The 22065-nt window shown below is 37.4% G+C and overlaps 1 protein-coding gene across 1 annotated transcript in view; it reads right to left on the reverse strand.

Annotated features, from left to right (window-relative positions):
- UTRN (utrophin) overlaps positions 1-22065 on the reverse strand; it is a 608259-nt gene that overhangs the window by 307522 nt on the left and 278672 nt on the right. The window contains exons 48-50 of the mRNA XM_011962010.1: positions 20938-21055; positions 16470-16675; positions 14062-14216 (exon numbers count right to left, since the gene is read on the reverse strand). Of these exons, the coding sequence (XP_011817400.1) occupies positions 14062-14216; positions 16470-16675; positions 20938-21055 (479 nt within the window). The remainder of the gene's footprint in view (positions 1-14061; positions 14217-16469; positions 16676-20937; positions 21056-22065) is intronic.

The following is a 22065-nucleotide window of genomic DNA, read 5'->3' on the forward strand; positions in this document are numbered from 1 at the left end:
CGCCCATCTCGGCCTCCCAAAGTGCTGGGATTACAGGCTTGAGCCACCGGGCCCGGCCGGGGTTTTTTTGTTTTTTTTTGTTTTTTTGTTTTTTGTTTTTGTAATCATAGGTGAATACTTTTTTAATTTTTAAAATTTAGAAGTTACTCACTAGAATTTCAGTGGTTGTTGGTGCTGACGTTTTATCGTTCCCCAAACCCTGTCTGTATTTTCTATTTTTAAAACATCAACAGAAAAAACATTAAGAATAGCCAAATGAAGGCTGTGCTAAAAAAGGCACTAGAAAACAAAGATTAGAGGAGTGCACATGTGCAATCAATCCACTACAAACAGGTGATTCTCCTTTAAGAACATTCAATATATAACATTTAGTCATTAAAAAAATTTACTAAGGTCAAACACCTTCATTTCCCATAATCAGAATTCTGTTTTATTATTTAAGAATATTCATATGCACACAATAGGTTATATGGCAACAGCTAATGTAAAAAGAGATCATTACAGAATAATTCTATTAAACCCTGAGAATGTCCAAACTAGGGAAGAGGATGCAAATGTCTAAGAACCCTAAGGGTAAAGGCAGAGGATTCTCTTTATATAAGAGATACTTAGATACCTAGAAAGTATAAAGAACCAGGCTAGGAGGGGAGGTGGGCAACCTAAGGTTATGCTTCAAAGGAAAAGTGAGCTAAGAAGACCATGAGCACTTGGCCTCAGACAGTATTCCACTGGGTAGAGTAATTCCAGCAGCACACTTTGGTCACCAGTGGAACATTCTCAATCCAGAAGCTAGAACACCTATTGACAAATTACTGATCATCAGTGGGAAAAGAGATACTACTTTAAGAATATTCACTTTGTAAGATACTTTCCATTCAGAAAAACAAATTTTAGTTGTTCTGGAAGAGATGTCTACTTTGTTGGTTATATAAGTAAAAAAATATGGATTTTGATTAAGGTAGACAAAGCTCCATCACTCACTAGCCACAAGTGCGTGGGCAAGGATTGTCTTCATCATCCCTAAACTCTGCCTGATACACAGGTTTTCCATGATCTGACTCTGGCTCACCTCCCCAGGAGGCATCTCCCCACTTCACACTTCATATGTTATTTATCTACAAAAATGAACCAATTATTAATCCTCTGAGAGGTCATTGCCTCTGTCACATCCAGAACTCTACATTTTACTTTTTTTACCTTAAATATCCTCCTGCTCCTCTCCTCCACCCTCCACTAATTTTCCCCATCCCACCTGGTTAACTTCTACTGACCCTCCAGACCTGGGTGCAAACACTTTCCAAAACCATGGTACCTTCCCCAAGCCATCCCATAGTTTCCCCTACCATGGCTGTTGGTGTTTCATCGCTGCTATCATAAATAACCACAAACTTTGTGGTATAAAGCAACACAAGTTTATTGTCTTACACTTTTGTAGGCTAGTGATCAACATGGGTCTCCATTAAACTAAAATCAGGTTATCAGCAGGGCTGCATTTATTTTTGGAGGGTCTAGGGGTGAATTCGGTTTCTCTTCTTTTCCAACTTCTAGAGGTTGCCACATTCCTTGACTCGTAGCCACTTCCTCCACCTTCAAATCCAGCAACAGCAGGTGAAGTCCTCACATCACATCTCTCTGAACCACTCTTCTGCCGCCTCCTCCATATTTTTTTTTTTTTTTTTTTTTTGACACAGAGTTTCACTCTGTCGCCCAGGCTAGAATGCAGTGGCACAATCTCCGCTCACTGCAAGCTCTGCCTCCAGGGTTCACGTCATTTTCCTGCCTCAGCCTCCCGATTAGCTGGGACTACAGGCACCTGCCACCATGCCCAGCTAATTTTATTTATTTATTTATTTTTTTATTTTTAGTAGAGACGGGGTTTCACTGTGTTAGCCAGGATGGTCTCGATCTCCTGACCTCGTGATCCGCCCACCTCGGCCTCCCAAAGTGCTGGGATTACAGGCATGAGCCACCAGGCCCAGCCCACCTCCTCCACTTTCAAGGACTCCTGGGATGAAATGGGGCTCACCCAGAAAATTCAGAATAATCTCTTTGGGGGCCACTTTTCTGCCTTCCTCATTGTATCTCTGATCATGACGGTAAGCAAATACCTTCTTGCCTGTTTAAAGCTGTTGTTTGTCAATGCACCCGGCATAGGTTGGACCAGGACCTACATACAGTAGCAACTCAACAAGTATTTATTGAATAAACTTATACAGCAATAGGAATAACATCTCCATATTGCAGCAATATTTTCAGGAGAAAATGAGGTATACACACATAAATGTATCAAGATACAGTGAATACTCAATAAATATTTTCCCTAACCTCATGTATGAATTTGGTGAAATACTAGGAAATTATTTTTGCTTATTGAATGCAAATGTGAAATTTAATGATAAGTGTCCTGGAATTTTTTTAACGCCTACATAGCTGGTATCAAATTTTTATCATAAACTTAATTTTAACTACTAAACATAATGACCATACTAAAAGTCAAACCCTACTTACAGCAGTTCAAATTGACTTCATATTATTATAATGAATATACATGTTTAAATTTAAAATCATAGTTTATACATGTTATTTTATATTCTGATTTTTGAAATTAATATAATTTATAAAAATTTCTAATAGACTATAGCTCAGTTGTTTCCTCCACCTCCAGTTTATTTTTTCTTACTTTTAAAAATTAGATCCTAGGCTACAGTATGGTATACTCAATATTACAAGATTTTTTATCTATTTTTCAAGGAATTTCACATGATTTATTATAATATCATAAGTCAATAAAATCACTGAAATTAGAGTCTCAGGAACATGTATTCATACTTTATTACACAGGCTAATCTACTACCTTTAATGCCATTTGTACACTGCTGTCAGTAGACAATGACCTAATTCTATCACCTCTACATTTAGTAGCTGTATGGCTTGGGGTAAATCATTTCAAATCTCCAATTTATTTTTTTCATCCTTAAAATAAGGGGCTTGTACTAGATCAGCAAATGACCCATTTCAAAATATCCAGAGATCCTTTTAAAACTACATAATCCGTTACAGGAATTACAAAACCTACTAGAAACGTTCCTCCACTCTCACCTACATCCCTAGTTTCAAATTCAGCTTCATTAAGAATCGCTGCATGTAAATGAAACGTGACTGACGGGAATAGATGAGTAGTGTGCCGATCGCAAAAAAGGTTGGGAAGCATTAACATGGAAGAGTTCTAAGATCACATCCAGCACTGAACTTGCATTCATTTATGATTCTCGATGTAGGTTTTATATTTGGCAGTTCTGACTGTTACGTCTCAAGAAAGATCAGAACACAGCTAGAGGACATATTGAGAAAAGTAACGAGATAATACAACGGAAGGAATACTGTTAAAGGAAAAGAAATGGTTTTAAGCTTAGGAAATTGTGGCTAGAAGATAAAGGTAAAGAAAAATTTTTAAATCTTTTGTTAAATATACAAATCACAAAGTACATAGGCAAAAAAATCTAAAGATACAACACTTGAAGTTTAGAAGGGTAACATTAGCAGAAATACTTTTTTTTTACTTCAAACAGAAGAAGTAACAGACTATAAAAGTCTTTACTGCAAGAAATGATACCAACTAAAAATATAATTAGCTTCCCATAAAAGATTTAAGGATATCCATGGGTGACAGATTTATAATAGTTTACATTAAAGGGAAGTAGGATATTTTTTAAAATATAAACTCTTAGCTTTTTAAAGATATTTTTGTAATAAAAGCAGCTATGATACCCTATAGCCTATAGTCATTTTGTAACATAATAAAACATGATATACTTGCCTTTTTAAAATGTTATTTTAAAGATGTTAAGTAACACTTGATATTTTAAGCTACAAGATACATCATTTAATCAATTATGCATTTGCTTATAATTCGTCAAAAGAGTATTTGAACGTGAGTAGGTATGTCTCTCTTTTTAAGTTTAATGAAAAGATCATCTTAGGAAAACCATCGATGTGTGTTGCCAAATTTTGGTGTGCTCAAAAGGTGACCTTTACATTAGTATAAGATTTAAATACATTTATCTCTTTTAGAATGAAAAACAGTAGCATCAGTAGTTTGAGTGGCAGGTAGAAAACTTAATATGAAACAATTCTTTAAACTTTTCAATGAGCACCTTCATAAGGGAATTTTGTTCTTTCAAATAATTCTCACCTGGGAAATTAACATTAAAGCATGCTATGGGAAAAATGCAGTTGAAATGAAGAATCAGGCACTGCACGTATTTCCAAAGATCTATAGTCTTTTAGTGACCAATCCTGGTTATGTAGAGGATAGATTGTCATCATATTTGAAAATTCACTGCATGGGACTCAAGGAGACCCCGTTTTAAGCTGCTAACCCCCATTAACAGCCCCACCACAACCCCCTGCAGTTACCCCATGATCCTTGCCCACAGCCCTGTGAATCCAAAGGAGCATCTCTCCTGGGGCTGTGGTTGTCAGGAAATAAATAGTCAAGACCACAGAGTCATTTCCTTGAGAGGAATTCCCTCACCACATCCTATTTCCTCTTTAGTTAAGTCACTACCAGATATTTGGTCTTTATTAGTCAACCAGTATTGAACCGTAACTCCAATACCTTCCCCAGTCTGCGCCAATACACTCCCCCAACCCTTCTTCCACCATGCTCTAGAGCTCCTCTTCTAGGATCAGCAGACTCCACTGTTACCTTCCATCTCCTCGAACCAATCCCTTTTTGTCTTCACTGAAACCAGTTTCCTTAGGGCCATTATTTCTCCTGCAAACTTTTTGTTTTTTCCAGAGTCTAGCTCTGTCACCAAGGCTGGAGTGCAGTGGCATGATCACAGGTCACTGCAACCTCCACCTCCTAGGTTCAATTGAACCTACCACCTAAGCCTCCCTAGTAGCTGGGACCACAGGCATGTGTCACCACGCCCAGCTAATTTTTGTATTTTTTGTAGAGATGAGGTTTTGCCATATTGCCCAGGCTAGTTTGGAACTTCCTGGACTCAAGTGATCCACCTGCCTTGGACTCCCAAAGTGTTGGATTACAGACATCAGCCACTGCATGGGGTCCCCTGCAAACTTTTCATGAATTTTTTTCCTTTTTCTCTCAGATCCTTTATGCCTCAGTCTGAGGAGTTGGAATAAGGGTTGTCCCTGCTCCGCACTGCTACCTCCAGGTTATTGTTTACCCATCTTCCAGGCAAAATCCTGCTGTGGAAAGTACAACACATGTATCCCCTATGTTCCTATACTCAGTTTCAGGTTCAGGGGCACTGTATATATTTATAAAGGTTGACCACTGCCTCAATGAGGAAGTGAAGTTTGAAATCCAATTCAAGATCTGTTTGCCAAGCCACAGCTCTAGTGAGGGATGGCACCACCCAGAGAAAGGGACACGTGAGACACCATTATGGACCAGAGGCAATCTTGTTCTCCTCTCATTTCCAAAGATCTTACTCTTCCCTGCTCCATCTTTCTCCCACTTCCATCTGCATTCTTCTTCATTGCCTCATTGGGCAGATGAATCCTATAAAGAGCAGTTCAACAGGGCTACCTTTCCTTACATTTAATAATATGAACCGCAAATAGGCACTCATTACTGCCCAGAAATACTATAAATTTGCCCTAAGAAACTCTCCATCCCACTCACAAAGATCTGATCTTACACCCAATCCTCTCTCTTCCAACTTCTCTTAGTCTCACCTCCAACCTCACTAACAACGTGCTTGATGGATCATAAAGCTCAGTTCTTGCATGAAGAACCTTTCGTCTTCCACCACTAATGGTCTAGTTCACCTACATCTAAACTCATCTTCTCGTTGCCTTTTCTGATCATAATGAAAGGTGCATTCCAGTTCTTACCAAACCCAGTTCTCTAAATCTCACTTTCTTATCTTCTCAAAGCCTTCTTGTCCTCCTTCCTTTGTCCCATCTGTGTTTGATCACCAGTCTCTCATCTAGTGGGTCATTCTCATAAGCACACAAACATGATTTACTATAATCCATTTTAACAGAAAAGTCAATCAACTCTCTTTACCCTACAGTCCCCACACTAAGTACTACCCAAATCTCTCTGTCCCTCTTCACACCAACTTCTCTAAAGTTGTTTCCACAAACTGTTTCTACTTCTTCACCTTCATCTCACTCTCTAGCTTCCGGCCGCATTACTTTCCCCAAATTGCTCTTTCAAAAATCACCAGGAATGTCCAAGCTGTGGAATTCCCAAAATCGTGTACTGTGTCATCTTATTTGATGATTCAGCCCAATTCAACCCAGTAGATCATTCTTTCTTAGAAACATTCCCCTATCTCCATTTCCTCTAAGAGATATTCTCCTACCTCTATTTCTGAACGTGACAAATCTGCAATTTTTTTTTCCACTTCATTGGAACTTTTTTCTGAGACCCTTTTGCTCTTTTCTCCTTTTTTGCTCAATCACCAAACCCTAGGCCTTACGGACTCAGTCAGGCATGCCCTTCTCGTCTTCATCTTCACTCCCTCCCTGGTGATCTCATCCAGTCCCACATGTTCAACCTCCAATGTGAATGCTGAGAACTCTCAGTTCATATCTGAGGTCTAGAACATCTGAGTTCCAGATATATATACGTAATTGCCTATTTAACCTATATACTTAGATATCTAACAGGCATCTCAAACTTACCATAACCCGACTTACAATTTTTGTTCTTCCAAAACTCCCGCATCCTTTCCCAATTCAGTGAATTGTACCACCGCTCATCCTTTTACAAAATTCCATCTTGGATTGTTTCCAAGCCCTTAAGGCATATATCTAATCCACAAAGATGTCTTTTCTACTTCCATAGCATATCACAAATCTACCATCTTCTTTACATCATTGATGGCATATAATAGCCACGGGGACCACCATGTCCCAGCTGGACCACAGCCATCACTTCCTTTCTGGTCTTCCCAATTATTCTACTATACCCACTAGCAACCTATTCTCCACATAAGATGCAGAGAGATTAAATTTTAATATATACACATCAGACAGTGTCACTCCCTTCCTTAACAATTCCAATACATTTCTATTGTACTTTTAATATCCAAACTCCTTCCCATGTGATATGATTAGGTTTTGTACCCACACCCAAATCTCACCTTGAATTATAACCCCTATATCCCATGTGTCAAGGGAGAGACCAGGTGGACATAACTGGATCATGGGGATGGTTTCCCCCATGTTGTTCTAGTGATAATGAGTGAGTTTTCACAAGATCTGACAGTTTTATAAGGGGCTCTTCCCCCTACACTCAGCAATTCTCTTCCTACTGCCTTGTGAAGAAGGTGCCTTGCTTTCCCCTTCACCTTCTGCCATGATTGTAAGTTTCCTGAGGTCTCCCCAGCCATGCTGAACTGTAAGTCAATTAAAACACTTTCCTTTATAAATTACCCAGTCTCAGGCAGTTCTTTATGACAGTATGAAAATGGACTAATATACCATGTCTTACAAAGTTCACCATGATCTGGCCTCTGCCTTCCTCTCCTACCGCATCTCAAGCTCTTCCCATCATATTCATTATATTGCAACCACATGCTATCTCTTTCCTGCCTCATGACTTTTATATTTGCTGTTCACTCTGTAATTTTCTTCAGATGGTTCCTTCTTAGCCTTCAGAACCAGTTCAAATGCCACCAAGTTATGCTTTCTAAATTTGCCTCAGTTAAGCTCCTCTCTTACATAGTACCTCTTTAATTTCTCTTGCCTCCAAAACAATCTCCTATAATTATGTATTATGTTCTTATTTACCACTTATGTACATTGCAAGGCTCCCCCTAAGCAATGTAAGCTTCCTGGGAGCAGGAACGAGGTGTATTTATGGTTGAATCTTTAGGGCTGGTCATAGAGCTTGGCAAATAGGAAGCTAAATAAATACCTGTTTAACTAGTTGATTAATCAATTAATGGAAAAACAAATAAATGAAAACAAAAACAAAGACTGTGGGCATTGTTTCTGTGGGCATTGGCTCTTTAGTTTGTTTGATATGGAGCTAAATGTGCTGAGAAAATATCTGCATGCTTGAGTTTGATATTTACAAAATGAAAACATTAACATTCATAGGCATTTATCACAAAGACATTGTTGGCGATTGTGTTAAAAAAAGTAATAAAATGATACTTGAGATATTAAAACAACATAACAGAAGAGGAAAATATAGAAGACTATAATTTTTATACTTCTCTTTTTGGCCAGCTTTATACCCAACTTGGAAGGGAAAACTAAAAATCAAATGCTAGCAGAGAAAATAAACAAGTTGAAAAATAAAGGTGATTTTCAGGGAAAGAAGTAAGCTTCTGAGAGGATAAATCAAGTTGACTGACCCAAATCTCCGAACCTCATATTTTTGGACATGCTAGGAGGATAAGGCTACCTGTACTTTTCACCTAAGCCCATTCATTCGGGAATGACAGCTGCTACAGCATTCGTTTTAAGAGCTTGAAGGTTGAGCCTGGCTGTTATCAGGCCTTAAGAAACAATCCCAATATGAGTATCTTCTATTGATGACTGTTAAAAAGAACTGACCAAATTGGACAAAGAATAATTGCTGAAAAAAGCTTCATTTTTATTAATCTATAGGGACAATAAACATCATTACTGAAAAAGTAATAACACATATAATAGAAGCTTCCAAATATACAACAAAATTAATTGGAAAATCAATCAAAATTAAATTTTTGAAACTTAACCTGTTTTCAGAATAGTTACAAAATCAGTCTTTAGTATACACAATTTTTAAATAACCTTTTGAAAACTATATACATTCCACACATCTAGCTGGCCATTATTAACTAATAAACATTAATGAGAAAGACAATACCATTTCAAAAGAAGAAAATAAAATTATCTTACTGGATAAATCTGTATTTGTGCCTCCCACATTAAATAATTGTGTCTTATGAACAGACACTTCTCAAAAGAGGACATTTATGGGACCAAACATATGAAAAAAAGCTCAACACCACTGAGCATTACAGAAATGTAAATCAAAACCACAATGGGATACCATTTCATGCTAGTCAGAATGGTAATTATTAAAAAGTCAAGAAACAACAGATGCTCGTGAAGCTGTGGAGAAATAGGAAGGCTTTTATGCTGTTGGTGAGAATGTTAATTCATTCAACTGTTGTGGAAGACAGTGTGGCATTCCTCAAAGACCTAACAACAGAACTACCATTCAACCCACCAATCCTATTACTGGGTATATACCCACAGGAATATAAATCATTCTATCATAAAGACACATGTACGTGTGTGTTCACTGCAGCACTGTTCACAATAGCTAAGACATGGAATCAACCCAAATACCTATCAATGATGGACTGGATAAAGAAAATGTGGTACCTACATACCATGGAATATTATGCAGCCATAAAAAGGAATGAGATCATGTCCTTTGCTGGGACATAGATGGAACTGGAAGCCGTTATCCTCAGCAAACTAATGCAGGAACAGAAAACCAAACACCACATGTTCTCACTTATAAATGTGAGCTGAACAATGAGAACACATGGACCCAGGGAGGGGAACAACACACACTAGGGCCCGTACGGAGCGGGCAGGAGAAGGGAGAGCATCAGGATATATAGCTAATGAATGCTGGACTTACTACCTAGGTAATAGGTTGATAGATGCAGCAAACCACCATAGCACACATTTACCTATGTCATAAACCTGCATGTCCTGCACATGTATCCTAGAACATAAAAAATAAAATAAAATAAAATGAAAAACTTTAAAAAAAAATGTGTCTTTTTAAATTCTGTACCTCTTCTTCCCAGGATGGTTGGATTTTTGCTTTCGCAGAAAATACTTAATTGCAAGGTAAATTCAGCAACTGTGATAATTCTGCAAACCAAGGAAACTACATTTTTTAAGAAATTTCATCTGTTAACAAAGTTTTAGAATATCTATACTGCACTCAGAAAAGCAGACAATCAAGTATTTTATCATTAATTAAAGTAGAAAGAGTTTGAAATGACTATGAACAAACAACTGACTCAACCTGCTAATTTAACCACAGAAAGTATGGTGCATGTGATTAAAAGCAGTGGATTTATCAGAAAGGCATATGAAAGAGCAGATGATGACAGTTTGGGCAACTTTTTCTTAAGTGTAGACTACCTACCAAGAACTTTTACACATAATTTTTGATATCACAATAATCCTACATATTAGACATGTTCTCCACTTTAGATCAAGGAAATGGAAATCAAGGAAATTTCAATGAGTTGAAATAACTTCCTACAAGTTAGCATAAAAGGCAAGTGCATAAGATGGCTTTTAACCAAGGATTGCCCCATATACCTTACATTCTGTGCTTTCTGTTTTACCTGTATCAACCTAGAAATACCTTGACATAGGCAAGGTAAAAGGTGACTTCATGGGTTAAGGACAAGGAGAAAAAGACAGAGTAATTAGTGATTTCTAAGGAATTATTTATAGCACAGAACTATGCTGTCTCATTTCCTCTACAATACTTCAGTGTAGATAACTATGTGTGCATATACATGGGTGTGCATATATATACACATACCTGTATATACATGCATGTGCAAACACATCTATACACACATAGTTATACATGTGTGAATACGTGTGTGTGTGTGTTATAGAATGTTATTTGGGCCCTGGAGTACCAACATATATACAGCTAAAATAGCATTTCAGACCCAAATCAGGCATCAACACTGACTGTGCTATAAACACATTTCAACAATCACTATCTCAACAGGCACTAGAAAATGTGTTAATCAGCATTAAGAGATGAAATGAAAAAAAAAGTTATAAGTAAAAAAAGTAGTGGTCAGGATATATAGATTAGTTAGAAACATTAGAGACAGGCCTATTGTACAAAGAATCCAAAAAATCAGGATTCAGTTGTGTTTCAGAATTAAGATTTTTTTGAACATTAGAATACTAATATTATGAAAGTAACTATATTAACTACTACCCCTGAACAGGGTCTGGGGAAGCAATCAAACACATTAATATTTCTGCAGCAAGGAACAAGGCCATTCACACTAACCAGAATAAATAAAGACTTTAATAAATACCCGCATGGCAATTCAAAGCTTTCTGTTATCAAAGCTGTTTTTAGATTTTGGCATTGTAGATAAGGGATTGTGGACTTAAAATTGTGAACAGCCAAATTATTTAGGCTAACTGCAATTCATACAAAACATTTCCTTTGCAAGATGATATTGAACTACACACATTATGCTGCACAGTATTCCATGTGTAAGTATAACAACCCTTCACCCCTCCAGAATTTGGCTGACAATGATGTATATACAGAATAGGCTGGAAGATAAGAGGGCAGCCATGGTAAAAAAGGCCTCTCAGCAGCCATTAGACAGGGTGTGATGGCCATGTACTGGAGTGCATTACATTATGCATAAAAAAGGCCCATATCTTTCATCTGATATGGCTTCTAAACTCAACACAGATAAGAATCAGTAAGCAGAATTATAGACAGAACTGAGAGGCAGGTACACAAAGCAATCACCAAGAATGTCAGCAAAGGCTGACAGTCTGATTGAAAGAAGAAAAATGAAACTGTTTTTAGAGATGATAAGAGCCTGACTTGCCAGTCGAGCTTGAATTCCAATCCCAGCTCTGCCATTATAAGCTGTGTGGTCTTGAGTGATTCCTTAATTTCTCTGTACTTCAATTTATTCATCAACACAGGACTGATGAAAACGCTACCTCTCTCCTGCGGTGGTTGTGAAGATTAAACGAAATGATGTGTGTGAAGAGCTTAGTACAGTGCCTGACATTGAGATGATACTCAAAATTCATATGCACAAGACAAAGCCCCAAATCTCACAAAGTATAGCAGCCTGAATAAATTCACTGCCAATTCTTCAGAACTCAGAGCATGAAGAGTATTACCATTTAGCATAGAAAAATATCATCCTGACTGTGTTGCATGACTTTGAACATGCCACTTAACTTCTCTGAGTCTAAGAACATTAGATTAGACCATGTATTCTCAGCAGAGGTAATAAATGGTTATTTCTTTTCAGGGGGAGGGTGAAAAAATGTACTCTTTTTATATATAAAGCACATCCATACAGTACACAGTATATCATGGTATTAAAATTTCATGGGGGAGATGAGTCTACAAAGGCTCCTTAGGGAAGCAATAATGTAAAGAAAGGTTGAGAAATACTGGTTCAGAAGCACTCTAAGGTCACTTATATCCATCAAAGTTCTTTAATTCTATCTTTGCAACAATAATACCAAGAATTAAAAAAAAAGAAAGTTAAATATACATTCACAAGCTTTAAGAAGGCAAAGAAAGATTTATATATTCTACAAAGATGTCCATCTAAAATAGTTAAAAATTTAAATATCACTGTATTTAAAAGAGAAAACTCTCTTTACATATAGAAGCCCTAGTTGTCATTCGTGAAGGGATCCTATGAGCCAGTTTTGCTCTGTTTTCCCTGCTTTATAGATAACAATATATCTAAATCATGTCTAAATATTAATATAATTACTTATTTCCCCCACCACCAAATGCAGAGAAAAACAATAAGGCAACCACTTGTAACTACAAAGAAACTGGAACATTGTGATTGTCTTAGCTATGATAAATGAAAAATCGTCTTGCAATATAATTCATTTTTAATTGCCTCTTCCATCTAATCCAACTACTGCTGTAGGCCGTCTTAAAATATTTACAAAGTAGAAACAAAAAAAAAAAAAAAGAATTGGAGGTGCCAAATAAACCAGGCCACACATTCCTAAGGGATCAGTTTTTTGTTAAATTACAAGGAAAACAAGTCCTAACTCTTGCACATGGAACTTTTGGAAACACAAAGATAAAGTATATTTAAGGACTATATCTCTTGAGGTTAAAGCTGTTTTTAATTCACCTTCTTCCCCGCGTGAGTTATGACATCTTTACTACATCCAAATAACCTATTATAATAAAAGAGAAAAGTTGTAGTAAAATGTTAGAAAGACCAATATTATACTCACTCTGCTTTAACCACTTGCGAAGTTTTGCCTTTGCTAACCCAGTCTTATTTTCTCCAGTATCCTAGGTATATCTAACAACACATTCAACCTCACATTCTGCCCTCACAACTCTCTTCTTCGAGTTTTCAGAGCTTCAGAGATTGTAACTAAAAATAACATTCTGGAAATGTATAAAACTTCTCCATGTCAAAATGTTATTAAATGCTTAGTCATAGTTTATTATCAGGAATATATCAGGAATATAAAGTGCTCTCATACCCATTGTATTCACGGCAAAATAGATGTGTTTTGATACCAAACTGGTTATAAGACACTTGCATTTTAACAGATAACGATGCACGTAATTTCACTTAGACACAAGCATTCCCAGTACTATATGCATGATGTAAATATCTTTTTTTACTAGTGATGAATACAAATATGCAATCTTAAAGAGATGCTAATCACTGTTTATAGTTTCTCAAATTCTAGGTGTTCAAGTGACAGAAAATTCTCTTGTAAACACATATTCTATTTTGGGCTGTTCCAAATACTCTAACTAGACAAAGTAATGGGAAAAAAGATAGTAAATTAACTAAAACCCTAAATGCACATAGATTATTTCAGGGGTTTAGTGTTGGATCCATGTGTGTCTGGTCCTCAACTTAGGATGCCCCACCCAAATAGCACACTATTACAATTACCTTTAGGGATACTATTACCCTGATGCATCTGTAAACACCTGCACTCCTTACATTCAGTGTACTACAAAGTGTATTCCAAATAATACCAAGAGTATAAGATAATCAGAGCACGTAATCATTGGCAAGGTTTAGGCTGATTTAAAAAAAAAAAAACTCCATTGTAAAAATTCAAATACGTATTGTGTAAACACACATTCTGAACTAAGTATGATAATACTAACTCAGCACATCACAATATAAAAACAAAAAAACATAAAATGTACTTGCAGTAGCCACATGTTTGGCCAGGTTTCCGTGACAAAGCCAAAGCAATCAAATTCTCAACTTGACAATATACATTCATCTGCCAGGGACTTAGAGTTACCTTTGTTTGAGATTGATCCATGACGTTTTTAAGTACTCTGTGGTTTCTTTCACATTCCTTGTGTCATCACTTCCATATTCCTCCAGGAGTTTCTGCAGGATGTTATCAAATGCCATGACGATACCATCTCCAGGACCCAGTTCTTGAAGCAGTATCTGAGGTGCAAGTGCAGGTCTGTTTGTTAGACTTGGTCACTCAGTAATTAGTATCATCAAAACAATAGTACTCCCAGCAGATTTTGACATGCTTTAGATACAGATATCACGAGATGAAAACAGACTGGGGGCAAATCCTTTCTTATATGTAAGCAGAAACCAAAATTAGGAGAAGTGAAAAGAAACTAAGTGAAAAGAAACTGACTATCTAAGAAAGTGATCAGGTACATAGATGACAATATTACAAGATTATTATCTTTTTCTTTTTGAGATATTTTCCTTCCTCAAACCATTTGTCTTTTTCATTCCTTCTGTTGTACCTCTGATCCTTACCCGGACATGTGTCACAAAGGACTGAATACAGACAGAGTTTCTGCATACATGCCTGGAGAAACGTGAAGGATCAACAACATGGACATCTTCTATCTCTTGCCCCTGGATCACAAGGTGTGTTTACAAAGAACCACTTGAATGGATCAAGCTGCCAAGCAAGGTTTACTGAGAGTTTACTTGAATAGCCAAACTGATGCTGAATTTGTCCACTGGCATTGGTTCTTTGATATAGTTTTTCAGCCTCTGAGAGTCTCTGGATCAAGGTACTCACCAAGAAATCTAAATGACAACTGAAACTTTTAATATAATGCTTTTTGTAGCAATTGGGAAGATTTTAAATCAGCCTAAGGTTTCAGAAGAAAAGAACCACACTGCTGATTAGAAAATAATCTTCTAATATGATAACTGAAACACTGACATCATTTTAATTGTATTCCTCTAGTTAAGGGGCCAGGGGCTTCACTACGACTTAGGAATCTCTTGGTGGAAACAATCAGCAGTATCACAAACACAGAGAATGATCCAGAAACACGTATAACTGGCCACCTGCTTTTAAAACTGTAACCAAGTAAAGTCTGCATTTGTGGAGAATAAAAACATACTTCCACATTTTCGATTGTTTTCTACATATACTCTCTTAAATTCTTCACAGATATATACTTCTATCTTAGGCTAGCTGAAAGGCAAATAAATGTTATACCAAACTATAACCTCACAACCAAAACCTCCAATTCAAGAATATTTTATAATTTTATACAGAGAATCTTAAAAGCACTTTTAAAATTACCATAGTAGTTCAATATTATCAACTCTATAACTAACCTGATGACAAAAAAGATGCTTGCTATTATGAAATTAATAAAAACCGTTTGGTTAAAAAGACATTAAAGGAAACTAAACTTATCTGATTTGTTCACTACAGTAGCCCTCAAATGAAAGTCTTGGAACATTTTATTAATAAAAATAACTTTCAGGGTAAGTAAGTAATATGGTTTGGATTTGTGTCCCCACTCAAATCTCATGTTCAATTGATGGAGGAGCCTGGTGGGAGGTGACTGGATCATGGGGATGAATTTCCCCCATGCTGTTCTTGTGATAGTGAGTTCTCACAAGATCGGATGGTTTAAAAGTGTGTGACACTTGGGAGGCCGAGGTGAGCAGACTACTTGAGCTCAGGAGTTGCAGATAAGCCTGGGCAACATGGCAGAACCCCGTCTCTACAAAAAATACAAAAATTAGCTGGGTGTGGTGGTACATGCCTGTCATCCCAGCTACTTGGGAGGCTGAGGCAACAATCGCTTGAACCCAGAGGTGGAGCTTGCAATGAGCTGAGATCCTACCACTGCATTCCAGCCTCAGCAACAAAGTGAGACGATGTCTCCAACAAATAAATAAAATCTGTGGCACTTCTCCTTTCTATCTTTCTCTCTCTGTCTTGCTGCCTTGTAAAGAAGGTGCCTGCTTCTTCTTTGCCTTCCGCCATTATTTTAAGTTTCCTGGTGCCTCCCGGTCATGCTTCACTACATTATCCCTCAAATGAACTGTGAGTCAATTAAATCTCCTTTCTTCATAAATTACCCAGCCTCAGGTAGTTATTTATAGCAATGTGAGAACAGACTAATACAGAAGGGAAGGGAGCAAAAGAGGCTTCCTAGAATCTTGAAAATGTTCTCTTTCTAGATGCTGATTTGAGGGTGTGTTTCACTTGCAAAAAGTCACGCACATTCTTACTTGTTATGCCTCCAGAAATTTTTCAGAAAAATTTTCCAGATCAAATTCTTCAATAAATTTCGATATGTACTCTAAGAACTTAGGAAAAATCATGACAGGGTCCTATTGTTGAGAATTACAGTGAACAATAGAAAAACAAAAGTGTATCCAACAAAATAATACTGTCAAAAAATATCTGATGAGTCTTACTTGGTTATCAGAAATTTGTTTGGTGAGTGGATCCCGTCGGGCTTGCTGAAGAATATAGAGTCGAGCCTCGTATTTTCTCATCAGTTCTTCAGTCTCCTCCCTATGGTCATCCCACTGAAGACTGTCAATAATCATGTCCTCAAGCTGCTGCTGTCTTAGCTCAACACCATGCTGAGTGCCATCCCACTGGTTCTTGACCCTTTCCACTGAGGGTAGCATTATAAAAGAAAAAAAAATTCCAACATGTAACTCTCAGGAGAAAGAAAAAATACCAGATATCAAATGTATCACAAATAAGTCTATGAACAGAAAAAAGAAGGCGAGCTGATAAACACATTTTAAAGGAATTTTAATACACATCTGCCATCCTATACAATTGACATATTTCTGAAACCACGCTTGAGAAAAAAAATCTTGAACGCTATTTTAAGTGCTCTAAAACAACTCACAAGAAAATATCTACTATTATAAACAGATACTGCCAAAACATTATAAAGAAAATAATTTTCTATTTAATTTTGTATTTATAGTTGTATTTATAGACCTGGTTTGATGAAGGTAGGGTTTAACAGTACTTCATGATAGAACTTTAAGACAGACAGTCACTTGTTACCCTCAAAGGAGATTTTTCTCAGGCAGTCTTGATTTTAGAAGAAAATGAACTGTGTAAGAATATTTTTGCATTTATTTTACTGTAGCAGGAAAATTTTCTAAAAGGAATTTTATATGTTCAAGTTCAAGAGAAACACTAAAAGTAAAAGACACTCATGTACCATGCACCCAGCTGCTCTTCATCATAAAAATTCCACACTGGTTCTTGTCCTTCCTCTTTTATTGTTGCTTATTTCTAGTCCTTTTACTCATTATCACCTTCTCTCTCTATTTCTCTTGTAGCTTCCTCTCTTCTCCTTTCTCTATTTTTAACATAGTTTTAAAGACAGAGAGATCTAAGGTTTTTTTTTTTTTTTTTTTTTTTTTTGAGCGAGAATCTCGATCCGTCGCCTAGGCTGGAGTGCAGTGGCACGATCTCAGCTTTTGCCTTGCTGCATCCTCCGCCCCCGGGTACAAGTGCTTCTCCTGCCTCAGCCTCCCAAGTAGCTGGGATTACAGTTGTGTGCCATCACACCTGGCTAATTTTGTATTTTTAGTAGAGACCGGGCTTCATCACGTTGGCCAGGTCTCAAACTCCTGACCTGTCTGCTTCGGCCTCCCAAAGTGCTGGGAATACAGGCATGAGCCACTGCGCCCAGTTGGAAACTTAAATTTTTATTTTTTTATTTTTGTTTATATATATTGGTTTTGAGACGGTTTCTCGCTCTGTCGCCCAGGCTGGAGTGCGGCAATACGATCTGGGCTCACTGCAAGCTCCGCCTCCATCTCCCGGGTTCACGTCATTCTCCTGCCTCAGCCTCCCGAGTAGCTGGGACTACATGCATCTGCCACCAGGCCCGGCTAATTTTTTGTATTTTTAGTAGAGGCGGGGTTTCGCGGTGTTACAGGATGGTTGCGATTTCCTGACCTCCTGATCTGCCCGCCTCGGCCTCCCAAAGTGCTGGGAGGTCTTAAATCTTTTTTAAGTGCTGCACCCAGCCTTAAATTTTGTATTAATCACTTCAGAGTTAGTTCGTAATCTTGAACTGAGGTACTAATAAACAATAACTTAGAATATCTGCAAGAGCCTGCTGATAATAAGTAGGTAGAATGTTAAAACCACACTGCTGGAAGATGCTTTGATTATCAGACAAAAAGAAAGGCTATAGTTAAATACCAGGCCCACGAGGAATGTAACTAAAACAAACCATTCCAGCTGAGTTATCATGGAACACTTTGGCAAAGTTCTTGGGATAATATATGGTTATAGTAAAACATAAAAGCTATCAACTGAGGCCGGGCGCGGTGGCTCAAGCCTGTAATTCCAGCACTTTGGGAGGCCGAGACGGGTGGATCACGAGGTCAGGAGATCCAGACCATCCTGGCTAACACGGTGAAACCCCGTCTCTACTAAAAAAAAACAAACTAGCCAGGCCAGGTGGCAGGCGCCTGTAGTCCCAGCTACACGGGAGGCTGAGGCAGGAGAATGGCGTAAACCCGGGAGGCGGAGCTTGCAGTGAGCTGAGATCCGGCCACTGCACTCCAGTCCGGGTGGCAGAGCGAGACTTCTCCTCAAAAAAAAAAAAAAAAAAAAAGCTATCAACTGGCTGGGTGCGGTGGCTCACGCCTGTAATCCTAGCATTTTGGGAGGCCGAGGCAGGTGGATCACCTGAGGTCAGAAGTTCAAGACCAGCCTGACCAACATGGTGAAACCCTGTTTCTACCAAACATTCAAAATTAGCTGGGCGTGGTGGTGGGTGCCTGTAATCCCAGCTACCTGGGAGGCTGAGGCAGGAGAACTGCTTGAACCCGGGAGGCAGAGGTTGCAGTAAGCCAAGATTGCACCATTGTACTCCGGCCAGGGCAACAAGAGTGAAACTCCATCTCAAAAACAAACGAGCAAAAAAAAATAAGCTATCAACTTAAGGTTGTTCAGAAGGCCTTAAGTTATACTTACATGACATCATTCTTTAAAACTTGCTCAATGAGACAATCTGTTTTATGATGTCATAGCTGTTTAAATAAATTGCTTAAGATTTAAACTTAAGAGAGGACAAATCTATCATAATGTTCTGTCAGTTAAAAAGTTACATAAAGTACTTATGACCAATTCTATTACTAATAGAATCCTTTAACATTAAACAAATGAAACCAAAGACATCAAGCAAGAGTAAATATCACAGGTTTGTCATAAAAAATAAGTAAATTGTCCCATTCATTGTGTGTTAAGCCCTAAAACCAGGTTACTATTGGTAGCAGGACATTCCCGCTGAGAAGAGTTTTTCATATAATGAGGAGTGATGAAGGCTATAGAACGTCTACATACACAGAAATATTTATATAGAGAGAGAAAATAGAGTGTGTACATTAAATAGGAAAGGGAGGATATTTAGGAGAAAGAAAGTCTTGTAAAAATGAATACACAAACAAACAAACACCTGAAAGAAGTTCTGGACAAAAAGAGAGGTGATGAAAAAAAAAAAATCAAGATGATAGAAAAAGCAAACTGGAAATGGTTTTGTTGATAGTTTGGCATGACTAGAGCAGAGGAGCTCCCCTGTGATGTGAGGGAAACTGGCTCACTCCAAAGTTCCATAATAGGCACAATCCATCCATTCACAAAAAGAGAAAAGAAGGAAAATGATGTATTTAGTAAAAATAAGCCAACACTTTCAGACACTAAAAGTTCTTTTCTAATGTATCTCCTATAATACCCTTGTTGCTACAAGGAATTTTTTTGAAATCAAAACATACTTTTTACAGGAAGAGTAGCTGACTTCCTTCCCTTGAGAAAGATTAGGCTTTATCCTTTCAGTTTATATTTTGCCACAAGCATTTATTAGGTAGTTAATTTGTATTGGGAACTGTGAAAGGCCCAAGGGCAGAAAGATGGATATTCACAATCTATGGAAGGGAGAGAGAATTAAAGTAGTTGTGAGATCTATAATAAAGCTATGGGGGGGAAGGCCATAGAAGGAACTAAAAATAGAAATTAACATTCACCAGGGACCAGAAGAGGAGGGAAAGACATCACAAAGGGGGTGACATTTTAGCTGCTGCGTAGAATTTCACCTGGGAAGAAAAGGCCAAGAGAAAAGAAAAATAATGTGAATAAAGGTAAGAAGACTAGGAAATGTCAGGATATTTTAAAGAATAACAGCATAACTACAGGCTGGGCTGAGGGCTGAAGTGAGAGAAGGGGTAGTGGCAGCAGATTGTGACAATCCCTAGATGTCACTCTTGAGAATTTAGACTTCTCGTTTGCTATTGGTAGTACATTTCCACTAAGAAGGGTTTGTAGAAGCTAGATGCTTCTGAGCTAGAATGCAAACCCCAAGCAAGGATCTTTGTTTGCTATTGTTTTGTATGTTTATTTTTTGTTGTTGTTTTCTCTCATTTTTAACTAAAGTATCCCCAAATTAATGTCAGTCACATAAGCACATAGTAGTTGTTCAATAAATATTTGTGGACTGAATTTTGGGTTGAGTTAGAAGACATAGTAAGACCTGATTTTAGACAATACAGTATAATGAGAGAAAGGATTTGCATTCTTGTGAGTTTCTCTGACTTTTTTTTATTCCTCTAAAAGAAAGCCTAAGTTAAGAGAAGAAAACCCAACGTGTAAGTAATTACTTAAGAGTCGTGATCTTAATAATTAAGGGCTTCATAAGGTCATTGTAACAATGTTCACAAAAGATAAAAACAAGGGAAAGCTACATTTCTGTATAAATAAAGAGTAACAAATATTAAACACTATTACTCTAAGTTGAATAATCTTTGAAAATGTGTGTTTGTGTGTGTGTGTGTGTGTGTGTGTGTGTCACCATTTGCAGGGAAAGTGGATGATGATACATAACTTTTTTAAAAAAAAACTTACATTTTTCTGTAATTGCTGTTCTCACATCGGAACTGGAAGCTTTATTTTTCAAATTCTGTGCCAACGTAAAAACATAATCGAGCTGAGGATGGCGCTGTTCTAAGTCAGCCTTTGTAATCTGTTAAGTAGAAATGATTATTCGGATAGGTTAATAAGCCATATGAGAAGAATAATAAGCAAAACAGATGTGCTGACATCAAAGTTGTCATTATTTTCCTTCTCTCCGGCACAGTGAGGCATCAGCAACGTGGCAGAAAATGAGTGCATGATTTAAAGTCAAAGATCCCGTATTCAAATCTCAGTTCTTCTATTTAGCACCTGAGTCACCAGGCAAGGACCTTTACCTCTCTGTGTTTTTGTTTTCACAAAAAAGAAATAATAAAATACTGACACCTCAATTACATCCAGTCTAAGGACATTAAATGTCCTTCAAAAGCTGAAAAATGCCCTGAAAACATTAGCAGTTAGTGCTGCTGCTGATGCCTTGCATATCTGTTCTGTGTCAGATGTGAACACAAACTAATGTCATAGGGTTGGGGATGACATAGAAAAGTGCTAAGAGAAATAACTATAAATTAAATCCTCTTAGAAATGAAAAACTGCTGCTGTAGGTGGTTTGTCTCTCAGTGATGATAAATATGGGAGAAATGGTAACAACATCAGGAAAATCATGTGTGTTCAGTACAGAACTAATAACAGTTATAGAGACTAAAAAACAATTTACAAAAAATACAAATAGTGGCAAATGACTTTTTCCCAGTCCTTCCTCTTTACAAATTCACCAATTTTGTAGATTCAGCTACTCCTCTGGTGTCAAATGATTGCTCACAACTTTCCTTCCTAAATCCCAGGGCACATGAATGTTGATCACTTCCTTCTAAATGGCACAAGGACTCCTCACCACAACACGTCTGAAACTAAATCACTCAAACCCTCATTCACACTCCATGTCTTCTATTCCTTATTTCCACTAATTGCAACAGCATCATCTTAATCATTTCAGAAAGGGCTCTTTGCCTTGATTTAAGCAGTTCTTGCCTCCAATCCACCCTAGTCTTCTACTAAAGCAGAGCATTGCTATCATGAGTTCCTAGTCACAATTTTAAAAAAGAAAAAGAAATGGGAAGA

This window comes from Colobus angolensis, unplaced genomic scaffold (genome assembly GCF_000951035.1).
Source record: "Colobus angolensis palliatus isolate OR3802 unplaced genomic scaffold, Cang.pa_1.0 Scaffold58, whole genome shotgun sequence".
In the NCBI taxonomy this organism is placed as follows: Eukaryota; Metazoa; Chordata; class Mammalia; order Primates; family Cercopithecidae; genus Colobus; species Colobus angolensis.